Source organism: Carettochelys insculpta, chromosome 19 (assembly GCF_033958435.1).
Source record: "Carettochelys insculpta isolate YL-2023 chromosome 19, ASM3395843v1, whole genome shotgun sequence".
Taxonomy (NCBI): Eukaryota; Metazoa; Chordata; order Testudines; family Carettochelyidae; genus Carettochelys; species Carettochelys insculpta.
The window spans coordinates 15,443,908-15,464,294 of NC_134155.1; the positions used below are offsets into that span (position 1 = coordinate 15,443,908).

The following is a 20,387-nucleotide window of genomic DNA, read 5'->3' on the forward strand; positions in this document are numbered from 1 at the left end:
ATGGGGTTGAGTTAGAAGCATCTCCACATGCAATGCATACCCTTCAGTCCTAAGGAGCACAGAAAAGTTGAAGATGCTATGTGTAGTACAAACTGCTAAATGAAAGAACTTTTGCAACAAAGTCATGAAAACTACTCAGTTAGCATTCATAATCCAGCTTTACACCGCTCAAAATGGGCCCAACTCTGTCGCAAGTTTTGTACCGGTATAGTGTTACTTCCCATAGAGTCTAGGGGAAGTAGGTGGGGAATCAGACCCCATAATTCTGTATGTTTAATCATGAATGTCTGCAACACCTCAAGTCCATGAGTTCACATGAAAACCATAAATGCAACAGTTGGGATTCTGACACAACTGTAACTCAAGTTGGCATTGAGCTCGCTTAGTCTGTCCCCTTTGAAAACTTCTGCCACAAACAGCAAAGTGAGAATTCCTCTAGTGAATAAGCCCTGACAGACTCTAATTTCATTAGCTATGTAGGCTGTAACATTTCAGGGTGGGGGTTGAAACTAGTCAATTCTAGCATGCTCTGATGTATTGACTTCAGTGATTTTGTCACAACTCATGACAACTGCAAGAGGAACTGAGTATTTGCCTGGTTTGGGCGGGGGGTGACTTTTGTTCTCAGCCTCATTTTAAAAAGAAATATTAATTTAACAAAACTCACTTGGCTCAGGGTTACAAATGTCTCTAAAAGACCAAAGGGACCGAGAGTGTCGATGTACTACACAGTGTCACAAAGATACAAGATCCATATCTAGCGCACGACAACTTTAAAATTACCACGCGGTTATTACTTCATAAAGACTCTATATTGCAGTACATCCAAGACTCAGATGTTCCTGGCCCAGTGAGTAGATGACAAGCCAATTTTTGACAACTGTGAAGGGTGTGATTTGTAAAGAGGCATTCAGCATTGGCCCAAATCTGTTCCCAGAGACTTCAACAATAGCAGTTATGCTAGCACTGAGCACTTATGAAAAATCCCACTTTATATTGTCCATGTCCTTCAGTGAATAATAGTTACCCTTTATAATTTGCTGCTCAAAATGATACAAGCCCATACCCGCCTATGAGGTTCTTTACCCTAAGGCTGTTTCTGTAAGAGAGAGGGTGATGAATGTGAAAAAACTTACAGAGAAAAGCATGTTCTTCTTATCCTGATTGACAGCCCTGGGGTCAGGGATTGGGTCAGAGTGTTTAATCACGGACACAGATTCACCTGTAGAGACAAAAGGAGAAAGAAAAAAATATGTACATTTTCATTACAGATCCAGCAATGGGTTATATTAGGGTGTATTGGAAGCTTCTGTTGTTGACAATTAAGTAACCTTAACAATAGATCTTTGGCACTAGGTCACTGTGTTTGGATATGCATCAGTGAGATGTTACAGCTGGTCCAATCATCTGTTCACCATGGAGAGTATAGTTACAGAAAAATATCTTAAACACGAGTGAAAAGTTCCAGAGCCAAAAGCCACTAAGCTAACAGCAAACCCCAACAGGGTTAGGCCAATTTGAGTCAGGAAGCTTAGGCACCTAGCTCCATATTTAGGCACATAAATGGCCTGCTATAAGTTTACACTCTTAAATCCCTGGTCTCACTACCAATCAATTGCTGCCTGCTCAGACTCCAGGGATGACAATACTGCTGTCTAAATTATTGTGGTTTATATTGTTGTTGCATCTGCAGGCGCCAGTCACGCTGTGCTGGGTCTTGCACAAACACAGAGAAAAGGTTTTTCAGGGTTCCAGACATGTTTTAACTGCCACCAAGTAACTAGGGAAGACTCCTCCAGAGGAACTGGCACCAGAGAACAAGTGTTGTTCTGGTGAATCTCAACCAAGTTGCTTCTTGGCATTAGTTGTGTGAGAAGATAAGCAGATAGAACAAGGATTAATACTTCGTGCATGGGCTTAGTTGGGTGGGTTCTGAAGGGATCAAAAACTAATCCTGAATTGAGGGGTGCTTTGCAACCGCAAGAAAATATTATTCATGAGGGTGGAAGGGAAGATTATACTATCTGCTTTTCTATTTTGAAGGGATCCTTAAAAAAAAAAAAAAAAAAAAAAAAAAATCACAAAAGTCTTCTAAAGTTAAACACTCTTCAGTCCAAAAACCTTCTGCATTTTGTAAGTAATAGTCCTGCACTGACATGGAGGCTGTCTACCCTATTACGACCAATTATTTACATAGCTGTAGTGCTTACAAAGCCTAGTCATGGACCAGGGCCCCATTGTGCTAGGTACGGTATAAACAAAGAACAAAAGATGGCTCCCTGCTCCAGGAAGCTTACAACAGCCACTTCCAAGAGAAGCGCCTCTCCTCAGACACAGGAATTGAAATCAGAGGAAGCAGTTCCACTTATTCAAGGACAACTCAAAGCCGCAAAAACTAATCAATGTCCTCAAAAGGAGATTGAATCCCTTGTGAAACACAATGGAAGTATCAAGAGTGTTTCTCCTGAAGGTCTCTATTTTGCAATGAGCACAAAATAATTTTGTTCCTCTGCTGCATCTCGTCACCTGGGAGCAGAAAAGTTGAATCAGTAAAAAATTGTGTCACAGGGAGACTGTTGATTTAATTTCTGCTATTTTTTCCTTCCTTTTTTGCCATCTCCTAAGTTAATGATTTTTTAAAATCATGTGAAAAGAAAAGTTGAAGTTTGGGTATATCACACATTTAAACAGAAAAGAAAGGATACATTTTCCCCAGTAGCAATGATATGTAATATTTAAAGCTAAAATTTCAAACGGTTCTTTGATCTATATTTTTATAAAATTTCCCCTACCCTCATTGATGATATCTGATTCTAGCAAATATCACACATCTGAAATGATTACCCTTTAACCGATACACAACAAGATAGATATGAATGACAGCCACATAATACCTGTTCTGCAATAAAATGGTAGCCATCATTAATATGTGGCTGAAATCTTAAAATCTCACACACATTCAAGGTTTTGGGTGCTTTCTGCTGAAAGTCAGCTGTGGTCCAGTGGTCAGAACATGAGACATGGAGCCAGAATCTCCTAATCCCAGCTCTGCGGCAGGTTCCCCTTCTGGGCAAGTCCCATAGCTCAATGTAAAGCAATTTTGAAAATCTCACCCCAACTCTGCTCCCACTGAACATGCTCATTGTCTTCAATGGGAGCAGAGTAGGGTCAAAGCTGAAAGCATTGGAAAACCCCATGCTTAATCCTTAGTCTTAAATCATTCCATCTGTGCAGAGGGACTATAAAAGTGCTAACCAATTGGCTCTGTGAGGACTTGGAAGAGACTGCTTTGCCCTGTGCCTGGACTAGTTGGGTACTGCTGTGGAAAGGGTTACAGAGGACTGGCCACCAGTCTCAGCAGACAGATGTGAAAATGAAAACATGAAGAGGAGAACCTGCCGGTTTCAAAACTCAGAACTCTGGATAGAAATTCCACTGAAGGTTCTGTGGGTATGTGGGTGCTTAAAGCACCAAGCCCAATGCAACCCACCTCCACACCAAGTAGGAGTCATTCTAGCAGAAGTCATTCTCTGCAAGACCACCATGCACACAGTTATGGCACAGCCTCCCACAACTGCCCATACCTGTGAGAATCGACTGATCAACCCGTAACGTTGTAGATCTGATCTCGATGATCCGGATATCGGCTGGCACCTTGTCACCAACTAACAGAGGGACAGAGGAAAGAAATGCCACAAGTTAAAAATGTTTAAGCTGATTTGTGACTGAACTCAGTCTTATTAAGGGAGGTTCATAAACTATGAGAACTAGACAAGAGTAAGGAGAGTTTGTGCATGGACTTGGACTCAGAAGACCTGTCTCAATTCCTGGCTCTGCCACAACCTTCAACAAGCCAGTTCATCTCCTTGTGCCTAAGTTTCCAGTCTTTATGAGGAGGATAACGTTACTGCCCACTGCATTTAGATCGTATGCTTTTCAGGAAGGGACAACCTCTTAACACATGTATATACAGCACCTGATACACTGTGGCCCCAATCTTAGGGCTTTTATAGGCAAATCCCCCAGCTGTAATAGAAACAGCTGCCTGTTAATTCCTTCTTTCCAAAGCTAGGGCCTTTCTCTGAAATCTACAACTGCTAGCTCCATCAAAAAATAAAGAGATGCAATCAGTTGCAAATCATCTTTGTAAAAGTAATGAGGCCTTCATTAAAGTTCACATGATCTGATATTTTTATGTTTAAAAATACACTGGACAACAGCTGAGGCTGACAAGAGGCAGCCGATGATGTAACAAACATTTTCTCCATCTCCTTCTTTTCTTTCTCCAGATCAATGGGATGTTGCAACTGTCTTCACCATGTGCAACATTCAGCTCAAATATGGAGACACAGCAAGATATGGGGCAAGACCTGGAGAACTTAGTAAAGAACTATGTGTTGGAGTAAGTCTCTCAGCATTTTTGGGGGGAAGTAAGTGATAACCCTGCTTCCCCCTACCCCGCCCTCAGTGAAATTAACTCCTTCTGTATCTTGTATATTGTACATTATTGGGTAAGACAGAATTCTGACACTAGCCCTCCTACCCAGTGTACTCATGGGGAAAAGCGGAATGGGAAGCACCTGAAATTGGAGTGAGTTATGGGCTGGTCTACATTATGGCATTAGGTCAACACATGCTGCATTAGGTCAAATTTAGAACATTCACGTCCACCTTGTGAACCCTTTCCGTCAACCTGAAGGGCTTGTAAAATCAATGCCTGTACTCCACCTTGGTGAGAATCATAGTGCTAGAACTGACTTTCCTGGGCCAAACTAGGGTCAGCATAGACACTGCACTGTGTAATTCAACAGGATGGTCCTCCAGGTGGTATTCCAGAGTGCTCTGCTGTGACCACTCTGGACAGTGGTTGCAACTCCACTGCACTTCAGCCAGGTATGCAGAAAAAGCCCTGGAAACTTCTGAATTTCATTTCCTCTTCTAGCATGGAGTGCTCAGCAGCATCGCTCACCCCGAACACATTTCCACCCTGGAGCATACAGGAGATACTGGATCTGACTGCGATGTGGGGGAGAAGAGTCTGTGCAGGCAGAGCTCCGAACCAGCAGAAGACAGTCTGACATCTATGCCAATATCAAACAGGGCAGGGGAGTGAAGTGCTATACCATGGACACACAGTAGTTCTGTGTGAAAATAAAGCTCAGACAAGGCTCTAGGGTTCCCATATTTGAACTTTCAAAAAGAGTATCAGTATCTACCAAGTCACGTTGTATTATGGTAACGCCAGATAAGCATACCACAAGACAAGGGAAACAAACAGCTGCTTGAATTCTGAAAACAGCTGCATGACAGACTAGGTAGGGGCCCCAGAGTGCTAGTGGGAAGTGGAGGGAGAAGTGGCCCAGGGAAAGGCCGACAAGATCGGGGTGGAGGAAGAGCCCTCATCAGTTCCCACTGGTTAGGGTACCAGGGCCGAAGCTCAGTAGTGGGCAAGCCTGGGCTCCTCACAACCTTCTCCTGGAGAGCTGCCACAGCAGGACAGGGTGCCAGGGCCATTTGAGGGATTTGCCTTATATTAGTGATTTGCCTATGACTAGCATGGCTCAGTAAGCCTCTGGAAAGGCCTGAAGCAGTGGAAGGCTCGCCATGGACACACAGCATCCAGAGGGCGTGACAAGAGCCTTGCCCCAGGAGTTAAATGTACTTGTGTTTAACATTTCATCTGAGGTAAACAATTGGGCTGTAGTGGTGGCTAGTCCACCTGCACAAAAGATGTTCCTTGGAGAAGCCTGTCTGTGAGCTTGGGAATGGACGACAATAATCTTCTGTGGAGATCTCTATGAAGCTCTCACAGAGGTACTCTGCAATTGTTTGCAGAAGGTTTCTGGGGAGGGCTGCCTGATTCCATCAACCAAGGTAGGACACTTTCCATTGCCACACCAATATTAAGTGATCTGTCATCATCGTAGCACAAAGAATAGCAGCAAAAGGTCCAGGTCTCTGCCCAGATTTCTGAAGCAACCACTCCCTTGTCAGCTCCATTACCTTCAGGAGACTGATATTGCACATGGTGAATATAGGGGGTTGGGGGTGGGGTGGGGAATGTTTCATAAATGCCAGCCCTGAAGTAATCTGCCACTGTTTGCTCTTCCCCACCAAAAATGTTCCTGGGTGTGCCCTGTTTGCACTGCGTTGGAAAAGATCATCCTACACCACAGCTGGCATGTTCAGGAAGGGAGTGGTGCCATGTTGATTGGGCAAACCTAGTGCCACTACTTTACAAAAGCAAACATTAGCAAGCACTCAAGCAACATCCACGTTGCTGTGGGAAAGGAGAGCCATCTTTTGCCATCATTAATCGCAGATGTTTGGAAAGCGGCAGCAAAAGACCCCTCTCTACTTTTTCTTGTGTGCTTATTATGCCTGCCTGCAAACCAAATTCTGCTGCCCAGAGCTCTTCTGTGTTCTCCCTTAAGGGTAGGCACTTCCTTTAAAAGACAAAAATTGACCTTGTACCATTGCGATAAAGTGGAGGGGCGGGGGGTTTCGAAGGCTTTGCATGCAGAGGAGGTGGCACTCAATGTCCCTGGGTCCTACTGGTTTGATGAGGTGAAGGGAGAGTGAGTTTGTTGTTGCAGGGACCAGCAAAGAATGAAGACCCCAGCAACTGGTGATCCAGCTCAGATGGCACAGCCAGTTCTGGCCAGTGGAAGGACAATGGGCTCTGGAGAGAAGATTCTGGTCACCTAAGCAGCTGGTTCCAGCCCGAGAGGGGTGGGGAAAGGGTAGATGAGAAGAGAGACTGAGAAGACGGGGTCCAGGTGATGCTATTTACCTGGACAGAGGACAAGGGAGGCACTGTGGAGAGGGATATTGGAGGCTCAGCTGGAATGAGGAGCTTCTGGAGGGGCAATGGAGAGACCTGGCAGAACCCACTTGGCTGCAGGGAAGACTCAGATATGCTGTGCCAAGGGAGGTCAGACCTATAGGCTTGAAAGTTCCTATGTTGTGTTCAATGCTCAAACTCTCCTTTTACGTTGACTGAGAATTGCTCCCATCTAGAGAATGGGGGTCCACAGCAAGTGGAGTCCCCGAGATCTACAACAGAGATCAGGGTGCTGAAGGCTCCGAGAGGTGCATTTCCAGAAGGTGGAAGGGCTAATCCTGAGGGAGAGTGGACTCTCCGAGAAGAGGCTGTTGCACTGAAGGGTGTTCTCTGTACAGGCCAAGCATGGCCATTACCTGCGAGTCTGTGACAACCATACACAGCCAATGTACTTACTGCTAGGAGAACAACAAGAAGTCTTGTGGCACCTTATAGACTACCAGTTAGTCTATAAGGTGCCACAAGGCTTCTTGTTGTTCTTGAAGCTACAGACTAACACGGCTGCCTCTCTGGTACTTACTGCTGCGAAGTATTTCCTTCATTGCAAGAGTTAATCTTCTGTTTTTAACACTGTATGTGCTGTAATGTCCTCGTCACCAAGTTTCATATACAACTCACCCAGCCATCCAAAAATGCAGGGACAGGGGAACTCTGGTATCACTTGCACCTAACTCCAGAGCATAGTTCATGGAGCAGAAGACACTCACTCCCACAGGTTTGATTGTTATATGGTGCGATCATGAGTTAGGTATCCTTGTCCCTCCCACCTTGTGTTACTAGGTTCTTAGACCCAGGTTATCTTTACTACTCATTGCTGCCTCTTTTGAGTGTTTGTTGACATTTTTGATAATAAAAATGCCTCGTCACTAAAAGCTGCGAAATATAGAAAACACCCTCAGTCTCACAGATGCTGTGGCGCACAGAGCAAGCAGAAGCAACAATGGGGATATTGATTTTTCTGAGGTCTAACCTAATAAGTAAACTGTGCAAGTGTGCTGTCAAACACCAAAAGGCGCACTCTGCCACCACGCTGCACTTGCTCAGCCTATGGCTGAACTGCTCCTTACTGCTGTCCAGGCTGTCTGGGTACAGTGTCACGAGCCATGGGAGCAAAAGGGTAGGCTGGACCTCCAAGGAGAGCTACCTGCATTTCAACATCACCAGTTGTCTAGGAGGAAAGCTCGGTCTCAGTTTTCTGAAGAGACCAGCATTCCTAAAGATACGCAAATCATGCCACTTTCCCAACTACCCCACTTTGATGTTGATAAAATGACCTTTGAGATCCACTAGCAATTGCTACACCTTTAAGAAATACCCCTTGCAGTGCATATAGTCTTTGGCAAAGTGGTCTGGTGACCACAGACGGAGCACATGGCCCCATTGCTTCACCACAGTTAAGGAATCCATTGCAGCAAAGCCATCCACTATGTCCTGCACATTTCCTAGAGTCACTAGTATTGATTGTCCTGGCTCCTTGGATGACAGCAGCCCCCACCCTAGAGTTACCCACTTCGAATCGATTCCCAAATGACCAGGAGCAGTCTGGCATTACAAATTTATGAAGGGCTATCACTACTCCCTTCTCAACTGTCAGAGCAGGTCAACTGCACATTTGTTGGGTGGGCTAGGGGTCTGGAAGTTGGCCTTGGCCTCCAGCTGCCCCCATGGAGCTCTCCCTGGCATCCAGCGACCCCTTCCATCCTGCAGCCTGTTTGGTGAGGTACTCCAGGCACCCATGACATACAGGCTGTCTAGAGGGGGCCAGGCTCTGGGGGCTACTCCTCCCTCCAGATGATCCCCTCCCCACAATCTGTAGGCTGTTGAGGTTGGGCAAGGCTCTGGGAGCTGCCTCCAGCAGCCCCCCGGTGGCCTGCAGGCTATTTGGGAAGGGGCCCCACCCTAGAACAGACCCTCAAGGGCCTGCAGACGCTCTGGAGAGGGGCCAAGTTCTGGGGCACTGTCCCCTCTCCAAGCTGCTCCCATTCCCCACAGTCTGCAAGCTGTCTGGGTGAGGTGAGGTTCTGGGGGTTTCCACCAGCCTCCAGCACCCCCTCCCATTGCCTGCAGGTTGTTTGGGGGCTGCCCCTGCTCCAGCAGCTCCCCTGGCAGCCTCTAGGCTCTGGGTTTGGGCAGGGGAGCTATTTGCTGGATCTTTGTAGCACGTAAGATGATGGAGCCCCAGCCCTGCTGGCCACTCTTGGTGCATCAGTGGCTACTCTCAGTATCTCCTCTCTGTGTCCCTCCCTTTTGCCTCCCTCTGCCCTTTCCATGTTCAGGAAAACAGACTCATTCCCAGCAATTCCCATTTTCCAGGTACAACCAAGCTGTGACGGTGGTTTCAGTTGGGGCAAGAGGAAGATGCTTACCAAATATTTATTGTTTTAATGAATAAACTACCACTTAGTGGAACAGGTAGGGGAAGCTGAAGCATCTGAATGATATCCCTCCAATGACAGTTAACAATTTAGATCAAATGCAACAGATTGTCTTCCCTTGCAACAACTAAAAATATTCCTGCAGCTGGAAACAAGCTGGAGCGGTGAGTCCCTCTGGCAGCCACAGCCGTGGAAACCCCAGGCAGGGTGGGGGAATCACAGCAGCCCCACAGCTGGGAGCTGGCTTGGGGAGGGGCCTGCCAACAGTCCCACAGCTGCAGGGGCCCCTTCAGGGGGGTGCAGGGGTCCCTAGCAGTCCTGAGGCTAACAGCCAGCTGGGGCATGGTGCTCTACCAGAAGTCCGGCAGCTGCAGGGACCCCAGCTGGGGGCGGGACACCCCGGTAGCCCTGGGGCTGGGAGCTGGCTGGGGTGTGGAGCCCCACAGACATGGGGACCCCTGCCATATGGGAGGAGCCCAGCAGAAGTTGAGACCACCCCCCTCCAGACAGCTGGACTGACCCTTCATCTTCCAGCAAATCCCCTTTTCTGGGACTACTCAGGTCTCTACAGCGCTGGTCAAGGGAGGTACAACCTGTACCACCACAGTCCCCTGCTAAATCTCTCAGCAGAGGCGCCAATGAGTGAATGGGTTGGACACTGATCTCCCCCCTCCTCACCCCACCTCACGAGACCCCATAGTAATACAAGTAAGCCAGGTCCTCACATGGCCTTCGTTAACACAGTACACGAGCCCCAGACAGACATATTTATCCTCAAGACCACTGGGAGGAAAGATTAAGATGATGAGATTAAGCTACTTCCCCAAGGCCACAAAGAAGGTCTGTGGCAACATCAGAAATCCCAATCCAGTTCCTTAGCCATACAGCCACACTCTTGGCTATAAAGAACTGATTCGATAAACATGAATGCTCCTTTGGCACAGCTGCCTAACAAAGGCTTTGGAGGTAAGAGTGGCTTGGTCAACAGTTGTTTTAAATAGAAAATGACTCATCTGGTGTGACACACACCTTTAATAGCCTCCTCTACAGGAGCGTAGGCCAGAATGGGAGGTGAAAAAAAAAGCCCTGGCCTGGAATTCATTTAAGTGGTCAGTGGCTGAATAATGTAGATAGTTCAGGAGTCAACAAAAGTAGCAGTCTCCAGGAGGAGGAAGAACAGTAACAGGTAATCAGTATCATACCAAACGGAGATACACTACACCTGATGCCACTGCCCTCCTGCCACCTTCCCAACTGCTCCATAGCTATGTCCCTGATCTAATACAAATTGAAATCAATTGGAGTCTTCACAGACCTGAACGGGCACTGAATCAAGACCTATTGGATAAATGCCAAATGACATATTGTAAACTGTTTAGCCAAGGCATTTGGGGCAAATCTCCTACAGTTGGAAGATTTATTTGGGGTAAATATCCCAGGTATGGCTTCTCACCAACCATTTTGGTTCTGCCGCATCGAGCTGAGATGCCTAGAACAGATTCTGTTGCAAGGTTTTTTGCGATTTCTGCTGCAAACATCAAGTGTGCAACAGCTGAGGCTTTTCTACTTCCAGCCCTTGGCGGAATCCTGAAGCTCAAAAGCCTGAGAAGGCCCATCTGGCTCTCTGTGGGTCCTGAACTGCAGGGAGAAGAGACGGCAAAGGCAGCATCCTCTATTTACCTGCAGCTACTAGAGCGGGGGTCAGCAACCTTTCCAAGGCAGAGTGCCAAAATTTGACCTTTCGACCTCTATGTACAATCTGAGTGCTGGTGATCCTTTCTAAAGTCACTAATAGTCCTACTTACAAGAGCTTCATTAATGAATAAATGAAGAGGCAGAGCTTTACCATTGAGGTGGTGGGTGGTAGCACTAACGGGTCTTTTGTTCATTCACAGGTGGCCTGGCTTTGAGCAAGCATCGGGGGAGGAGGGGCAGGGGTTGCTGACCCTAGTACTGTAAGAAAGAGCAAGAATGTCTGACAGTTGCATGAGGAAGCCAACAAACTTCTCTTTTCTGAATGCCTGGCTCTGGTCACCTAATACCAGTGACAGTCCCCCTGCAAGGATGTTCAAAGAAAGAATGAGCAGCAGTAGTAAAATCAAAACTTTAAAATCAGGGGAACTAGCACACTGTGGTGCCAGTCATGTGAAGCTCACACATGGACTTCTGACAGCCGATTCATTTATAGTCAGCTGCTAGGAACTCCTTCTGGATGCTTACACAGAAATTATCCATTTGTACAACTCAGGACCCTCATTCATCTCAAGATAACTTCCCTTCAAAAATCCTGTAGCTTGTCTACACACCGTTTTGTGCTGCTCCGACTATATTTTTTAGAAACTGATGCCATTAAAACTGTGCTACCAGCAAGTGTAGACATGGTTATAACCTGTGTAAAGTTGTATATTTGTACAGTTTGTTCCCCTTAAATGTATAGGAATGAGTTATCCCAGTAGAAGTACCTTAGGGCAGGCATAACTGCTCCCATGCCACAGGTATTTGTACTGCTTTAAGTACAATTCATATTAAAATCTTCCCCTACCTGGAAAATATTATATTGGTATAAAAGCTACATTTTGGTATGGCCTGGGATTTCAGTTACACTCACAATCTATGTGAGTTTGTTGCGCAGTGCAAGCCCAAAGGAAGGATGTAGTACATGGCAAAACACCCACTGCAAAGGGACAGGCATTAAAGCAGGTTGTCCTACTTTCAAAAACCATCCTTCCTATACCCTCTTAAGTTGCTTACACTGCTGTACTCCTTTCTTCCAGACCCTAAGTGCATAACTTATTCAATTCTTTACTTCTAATATCACCTGGACAATACAGTGACTAGCTGCGTCAGGAAACACTGACGTAGATAGAATCTTTGGTCACAAGTAACCCCATATTACACAACAACTGACATTTATTTGAACACTAGACATTAAAGTGCTTTTTCTCTGGTGTCTTATTAAAAGTTCTCCAGACCTTCAGCTGGGTAGGTTGATGTGAGCCTGGTCCTCCTCATTCTAGGATCCTGCACACAACATACAGTTTCCAGTGAGAGGAGCTTCCTGCTCCTTGCTTCTGTGTATCAATTTGCTTTTCCTAATGAAAAGACAGCATCACAGCTACTTCTACATCCCTGAGTCAAAGAATGCATGATAAAGGCAACTGAAGCCCCACTCTGCAGGAGATTGTATCTGCTGTCTCCTACTTTTATGTAAGCACCACCGCAGGAAACTGTCTCAGCTCCAGTTTCTAGGGACTGCTGAAATACAAAATCAAAGATTAGCATGAGCCAGCCACAGAGAAGATGTTTTGCTGAGCAAGATGGAGAACAACAATGTCCCTTGTAAGATTTATTAACCAGTTCTGATCATTTGATGCCAGTGCTGTTCCTGCTTTTCTTGTGCCCATCCATTATGAAAACCAAGTCACATCTGTCCATTGGCTGAAGGCAAACTTTTTTCCTTTGGCTTTCTGTAGTGTCTATATAAATAGACCACCCTTATGATGGCCAAAGTGCCCTACTTCCCTTGCACGAATGGCTTGTCAATCTTGAGATGTTCTCTCTCTGAACTCTGTTGGCAGGATCTGAAAAGAACAGATACAGCATCTATACCATCAGTTCTTAACCAGGGGTCTGAGGCCAGGGAAAGGCTTCAAGGGATCTGACCAGCATGACTGGTGCTAGACTCACCCATGTCCAGGGCAGAAAGCCACAGCCCGGCCCGTGCAGATCTGCAGCCTAAGGCCCTGAGCCCTACTACCAGGGCTGAACCTGAAACCTGTGCAATTTAACTTGTGGTACACCCTGTGGCATGAGGCCCCAGGCACACTTCCCCCTTTGCTACCCCTTAATGCCAGCCCTGGCTTTTATATTCAGAAAAACAGCTGTGGCACAGCTGGGCCAAGGAGATTTTATAGCACGTTGTGGGGACTGACGGGGCTGAGGAAGAAAAAGGCTGAGAACCTGTCTCTTCTATGGTGATTGGACCGGTATAGGGTTGAGCTGATGGCTTAAGGACAGGGGTCAGAACATAGGCCATGAGCCTCACAGCTTACCTTGCTGGGCCTGTTTTGAGAGCTGGGAAGGAACTGAAATCTCTAAAGCCAACATCTGTGGTGCAGATCACCGGGTTGGAACTCCGCTTGCTTCGCAAAGATAGAATCAGCCCTCCAGTCTGCAGCGCAGCCTCCCCAGTGAGTTTTTTTCCACTGGGTCAGTAACAGTTTAAGATTCATTCAGATGAAAGATTTATAACTAGTTTATTTATTTAACACACAAACTTTCTTCTCCGAGGGACAGCAAGGGGTTGCTCTGCCGCCAGACATCACCCATCCTTAAACAGCTACTAAATAAAAGCTAATCATTACCAAATCAAAGGCTGCATGTTTCCACTGTGGCAAAAGCCAAAGGAAAAAAGTTTGTCTTTAGCCAACGGACAGACGTGACTTGGTTTTCATAATGGATGGGCACAAGAAAAGCAGGAACAGCACTGGCATCAAATGATCAGAACTGGTTAATAAATCTCACAAGGGACATTGCTGTTCTCCATCTTGCTCAGCAAAACATCTTCTCCGTGGCTAGCTCATGCCAGTCTTTGATTTTGTATTTCAGCAGCCCCTAGAAACTGGAGCTGAGACAGTTTCCCATTGTGGTGCTTACATAAAAGTAGGAGACAGCAGATACTGATTTAAGTGGGACTTGTAGAATAAGGTATTATTCAGTATCAGAGAGCTAGCCAAGTTAGTCTGTATCTTCAAAAACAACAAGAAGTCCTGTGGCACCTTACAGACTAGCAGATATTTTGGAGCGTAAGCTTTCGTGAGCAAAGACCTGCTTTGTCGCATCTGATGAAGTGGGTCTTTGCCCATGAAAGCTTATGCTCCAAAATATCTGTTAGTCTATAAGGTGCCACAGGACTTCGTGTTACGTTATTCAGTTGATTAAGGGCAGTGGGATTAGGATCACTGTCAATAGCATGGGAAACAAATCATTTTATCTAAGGTGTTGCTGTTGTTATAAGATCAACATATCACCTGAAGATCATACAATCTTTGATGTATTTAACATAAGAACATAAGAACATAAGAATGGCCATACTGGGTCAGACCAAAGGTCCATCAAGCCCAGCATCCCATCTGCCGACGGTGGCCAATGCCAGGTGCCCCAGAGAAGGAGAACAGAAGACAAGTGATTTATCTCCTGCCATCCATCTCCTGCCCTTGTTATGAAGGCTAGGGCACCATACTTTATCCCTGGCTAATAGCCATTTATGGACCTGACCTGCAAAAATTTATCAAGCTCTTTTTTAAACCCTAATAGAGTCCTGGCCTTCACAGCCTCCTCGGGCAAGGAGTTCCACAGGTTGACTGTGCGCTGTGTGAAGAAAAATTTCCTTTTATTAGTTTTGAACCTACTACCCATCAATTTCATTTGGTGTCCCCTAGTTCTTGTATTATGGGAAAAGGTAAATAATTTTTCTATATTCACTTTCTCCACACCATTCATGATTTTATATACCTCTATCATATCGCCCCTCAATCGCCTCTTTTCCAAACTGAAAAGTCCCAGTCTCTCTAGCCTCTCCCCATATGGGACCCTTTCCAAGCCCCTAATCATCTTAGTCACCCTTTTCTGAACCTTTTCTAATGCCAATATATCTTTTTTGAGGTGAGGAGACCACATCTGCACGCAGTACTCGAGATGTGGGCGTACCATAGTTTTATATAGGGGAAGTATGATATCTTTTGTCTTATTATCGATCCCTTTTTTAATAATTCCTAACATCCTATTTGCCTTACTAACTGCCGCTGCACACTGCGTGGATGTCTTCAGAGAACTATCCACTATAACTCCAAGATCCCTTTCCTGATCTGTCGTAGCTAAATTTGACCCCATCATGTAGTACGTGTAATTTGGGTTATTTTTTCCAACATGCATTACCTTACACTTACCCACATTAAATTTCATTTGCCATTTTGCTGCCCAATCACTCAGTTTGCTGAGATCTTTTTGTAGTTCTTCACAATCCCTTTTGCTTTTGACTGTCCTGAACAACTTGGTGTCATCTGCAAACTTTGCCACCTCAGTGCTTACCTCATTTTCTAGATCATTGATGAACAAGTTGAACAGGATCGGTCCCAGGACTGAGCCCTGGGGAACACCACTAGTTACCCCCCTCCATTGTGAAAATTTACCATTTATTCCAACCCTTTGTTTTCTGTCTTTTAACCAATTCCCGATCCATGAAAGGACCTTTCCTCCTATCCCATGACCACCTAATTTACATAAAAGCCTTTGGTGTGGGACCGTGTCAAAGGTTTTCTGGAAATCTAGGTATATTATGTCCACTGGGTGCCCCTTGTCCGCATGTTTATTAACCCCTTCAAAGAATTCTAATAGATTAGACAGACACGACTTCCCTCTGCAGAAACCATGCTGACTTTTGCCCAACAATTCGTGCTCTTCTATGTGCCTTGCAATTTTACTCTTTACTAGTGTTTCTACTAATTTACCTGGTACTGATGTTAAACTTATCGGTCTATAATTGCCAGGATCTCCTCTAGAGCCTTTTTTAAATATTGGTGTTATATTGGCCGTCTTCCAGTCATTTGGTACCAAAGTGGATTTAAAGGATAGGTTACAAACCACTGTTAATAACTCCGCAATTTCACATTTGAGTTCTTTCAGAACCCTTGGGTGAATGCCATCTGGTCCTGGAGACTTGTTACTATTCAGCTTATCAATTAATTCCAAAACCTCCTCTAATGTCACTTCAATCTGAGTGAGTTCCTCAGATTTGTCGCCTAAGAAGGCTGGCTCAGATTTAGGAACCTCTGTAACATCTTCAGCCGTGAAGACTGAAGCAAAGAAATCATTTAATCGCTCCGCAATGGCACTGTCTTCCTTGATCGCTCCTTTTATATCTTTATCATCCAAGGGCCCCACTGCTTTTTTAGCAGGCTTCCTGCTTCTAATGTATTTAAAAAACATTTTACTATTGTTTTTTGAATTTTTGGCTAGCTGTTCCTCAAACTCTTTTTTGGCTTTTCTTACTACATTATGACAGTTAATTTGGGAGTGTTTATGTTCCTTTCTATTTTCCTCACTAGGATTTGACTTCCACTTTTTAAAAGCTGCCCTTTTCTCTCTCACTGCCTTTTTAACATGGCTGTTTAGCCATGGTGGTTCTTTGTTAGGTCTCTTACTGTGTTTTTTTATTTGGGGTATACATTTAAGTTGGGCCTCTAGTATGGTGTCTTTAAACAGTTTCCATGCAGCTTCCAGGGATTTTAGTTTAATTACTCTACCTTTTAGTTTCTGTTTAACTAGCTTCCTCATTTTAGTGTAATTCCCCTTTTTGAAATTAAATGCCAGATTGTTTGACCGCTGCGGTGTTCTTCCCAACACAGGAATATTAAAAGTTATTATATTGTGGTCACTATTTCCAAGCGGTCCAGTAACAGTTACCTCTTGGACCAGATCCTGCGTTCCAGTCAAGACTAGATCAAGAATCGACTCTCCCCTTGTGGGTTCCTGTACTAGCTGCTCCAAGAAGCAGTCATTTAAGGCATCAAGAAATTTAATCTCTGAATCCCGTCCTGAGGTGACATGCACCCAATCAATATGGGGATAATTGAAATCTCCTATTATTACTGTGTTTTTTATTTTGATAGCCTCTCTAATCTCCCTTAACATTTCAGCATCACTATCACTGTCCTGGTTAGGTGGTCGGTAATATATTCCTAATGCCATATTCATATTAGAGGAATGAATTGTTATCCATAATGATTCTATGGAACATTTTGATTCCTTTAGGATTTTTACTTCATTTGATTCTATATTATCCTTCACATATAGTACCACTCCGCCACCCGCACGACCTGTTCTGTCTTTCCGATATAATTTATATCTTCATAATTTATCTTCATAATATCACAGATGATATAATCCTCAATTCACAACTGGAGGACTGAGCCACAGAGAGGCAAAGTGACTTGCCCAAGGTCACAAAGGAAGTCTGTGATGAAGCATGGAACCAAACTCAGGCTGTCTAAGCTGATGTTCTAGCCACTAGGACATTCTGCCTTTCTGCAGTAATGCTCAATTTAATTTCTTAAACCAAACTCTCTCTCTCTCTCTCTCTCTCTCTCTCACACACACACACACACACACAAAAAGAGAGAGAGGCAACTGTACTTAGACAGGCCTGGGAAAGAAGACCTGAAGCCAGCTTTAAGAAATCTTCTACAATGCAAACCAAAGTGAAGTATTTAATGCAATTTTAACAAATTATTTACATTGTTCTTCTTTTTTACCCATTAGGCCATGATTTTAACAGACCCAAATCCTAAACTAGGCTAGACTGTAACGAGAAAACACACAAGGAGCAGTGCATAGGTGTGCTTCACCCAGAAGGTCAGGGAATGAGCCAGGATCAGCCACAATTCCTCTTTCCTCGCCTTGCTGGCCAGTTAACTGATCAGGAGCATAGAAGCATCAAATTGTTCCCTGAGAAGGAGGCTGTAAATTAATTCACCCCCTTCTCAGAAAGCTATTTGCTTCCTCTGTGTTCCTGACCAGCTAACTGGCCAGTGTGCGGAGTAGGCAAAGCCAGAGCACTGCTCCTATTCCGTGCCCACAAGGCTGCTGAACAGGGAATGTCCAGGCAGGTAGCTCCTGCTCAAAAAGAGAAATCAGGGATGCTTACCTCTTCCCCACTCCCCTATGTGGCCAAGGAAGAGCTGCAACAATGAATGGCTTGCCATGATACGCTGATAGATAAGAGTTTCGCAGTCACGGCAAAGGTAAATGAAATTCACGCTTGCAGGGGCGCTCATTCTAAGCTGTTAATACACAGTTTTCCATTTTAAAATTGATATTCACTCCATTAGTGATTTCGGATTCATCAAAAAGAAAAAACTAAGCTTTAAAAAAACCCACAAGCCTTTAAAGTCACTTATGCACTGTTTGTATTTCTCTCAGTCATCCAACCTCCCACCCATCTGTCCTCCACACCCAACACTTCTCTCTCACCTACACATGTGCCCACATACACACGCGCACCACCTCATTAACAGGGAATGCAAATGCCTGGAAAGTTTAGCCAAAGCCAATGGAATTCACTACTACCGTAGGAGGTCAGAGCATTAAATATGGTGGCACAGATTAGGATCAAAAGCAGAATGCATCTTTTGCTTGCTAAACTGGGGTAATCAAATAGCACCCTTCAGGGATCAACTAATTGCAATAGAGCTCAAGAAGAAATTGCCCCTCTCCCCCTAAGAGCTTGCAATTTCTCTTTGATGTTTATTTCAACTTCTCTTTCTAAAATGCTGGTTCAAGAAAAAGCAGCTTAATTCTCTACATTCCAGCAAAGTGGTGGGTCTGTGCTCCTCCTAGGAGCAAAGGAGGAGACAGACAGGGACAGGGCAGAAGCTGAGCAGCAGCCCACTTCCAGCACCGTGTACTTTAATGACTTCTGACTGCTCGAGTCAGCATTCTCCTAAAATCCCACAGAGACAGCCAGACCACACGACTGGAGAGCCTACCAGGGCAATGCTGGCCGAGACACTTTCCCCTGGTGGAAAAATCCTTGAGCTGTTTGGCCTGCAACAGCTGCCTTTCACAGTTTGTTCTTTCTGAGAAAGGCACAAGCTTTCCTCTTCCAGAGACCATCTTGTCCAGCCAATCCCCATGGGCTCACTTTGCCTACATAGAAAAGGAGCTTTGTGGCACCCACCCAATACCAAAAAGACAAAAGTCTATGTTTTGAGGCCCAGCAAAGTCAGACATCACTTTAGTTCAGGGTCGGCAATAATTTTTGCTGGGGAGCCACTCCAAGACTTTGGTAAATTGTCAAAGGCCACACTTTTCTACACAGGAGATGCAGAAGGGAGTTTGAGGTAGGGGACTGGGACGTAAGAGAGAGGGTGTGGGGTCTGAGAGGGAGTTTAGCTGAAGGAGGGGGTTGTGAGCTGGGGCAGGATATTGGGATACAGGGTCTGGGAGCAGTATGGGTTCAAAAGAGGATGCTGGCCTGGAGGCGGATGTAGGAGCAGATGCGGGGTCTTAGAGAGAGTTGTCACCTGGGGCAGAGTGGGAAGGAGGAGGGGGCAGAAAGTTTGGGAGGTGACATAGGGCAGGGTCTGGGAGGAAGCATGAATATAGGAGAGGAGTCAGGCCTAGGAGAGGAGCATAGGAGCTGGTGCAGGGTCCAGGAAGGAGTTGGGTTGTGGTGCCAGAAGCAGGTTCTGGCCAGAAAGACCTTACCTAAGCAGCTCCCAGCAGCACTCTCAGGCAGGCGTTCATGCTTGCCAGCAACCCCAACCCACTGGCTGACCCATGCAGCTCCTTGGGTTTGGAAGGAGGGCTTTGCCCTGGTCCCATGCCAGCAAAATCTGTCAATTCCTATTGGCTGGAAACTGGTCAATGGAAGCTGAGAAATTGTACTGCGCTGCCCCTGTTCCCAGCAAAAATCACTCAGTTCCTATGGGCCGAAAACCAGCCAGTGGGATCTGAGAGATTTTGCTGGGGCTGGGTACCACCTGAAGCTCTCCTCCCCTCTGCAGCCACTGAAGCTGGCTGAGGGCTGGACTAAAAGGCCTGGCAGGCCACATCAGGCCATATCATACCTGTGAGCCACATCTTGCCCGCCCGTGCCTTAGGTGCAACCACATCTCAATTCCTCCTCCATACACAGTTCAAAGCACATTTATGTGAAATTCAGGCCTTGGCCCCAAATCAGCAAAGCTGTACTATGAAGCTGGCCTGTGATCATCTCCTTTATCCTGCATGCATCATTTTTAGATAGATCTATCTTCCAGTACAATAGGAAGACTTAACACAGAATTGGATTAGTGCACAAGGAATCACAGTATTTTTCCACCAGCAGGTCCACAAAGTAAAGAAGAGCAGATGAGCTTCAGAAATTTGACGGCTTAAAATGTCTTAAAAAAATAAAAGATGTGCTGGCAAACTGAAACGTGTTCATTTTGGAGCAAGGTGGGGCACAGCAAATCCTGAACTTCAACCAATAAAAAGTGTGTCATCGTGAGCTAGAACAGTGCTCAGCAACCTTCACCACGTCGTGGCATACTTCAGCACTCATTATACAGCAAACCCTTGCAATATATGGCTTCAAGTTGCGCGTAACTCACTTTAATGCAAGTTAA

General features: G+C 45.4%; 1 protein-coding gene across 5 annotated transcripts in view; it reads right to left on the bottom strand.

Annotated features, from left to right (window-relative positions):
• Positions 1 to 20,387, bottom strand: part of ATP2A3 (ATPase sarcoplasmic/endoplasmic reticulum Ca2+ transporting 3) — a 166,518-nt gene that overhangs the window by 73,095 nt on the left and 73,036 nt on the right. For all 5 annotated transcript variants that reach the window (XM_075013562.1, XM_075013558.1, XM_075013560.1 and 2 more), the window contains 2 exons: positions 3,585 to 3,665; positions 1,137 to 1,222 (listed from right to left, as the gene is read on the bottom strand). In XM_075013562.1, coding sequence (XP_074869663.1) covers positions 1,137 to 1,222; positions 3,585 to 3,665 — 167 coding nt within the window. The remainder of the gene's footprint in view (positions 1 to 1,136; positions 1,223 to 3,584; positions 3,666 to 20,387) is intronic.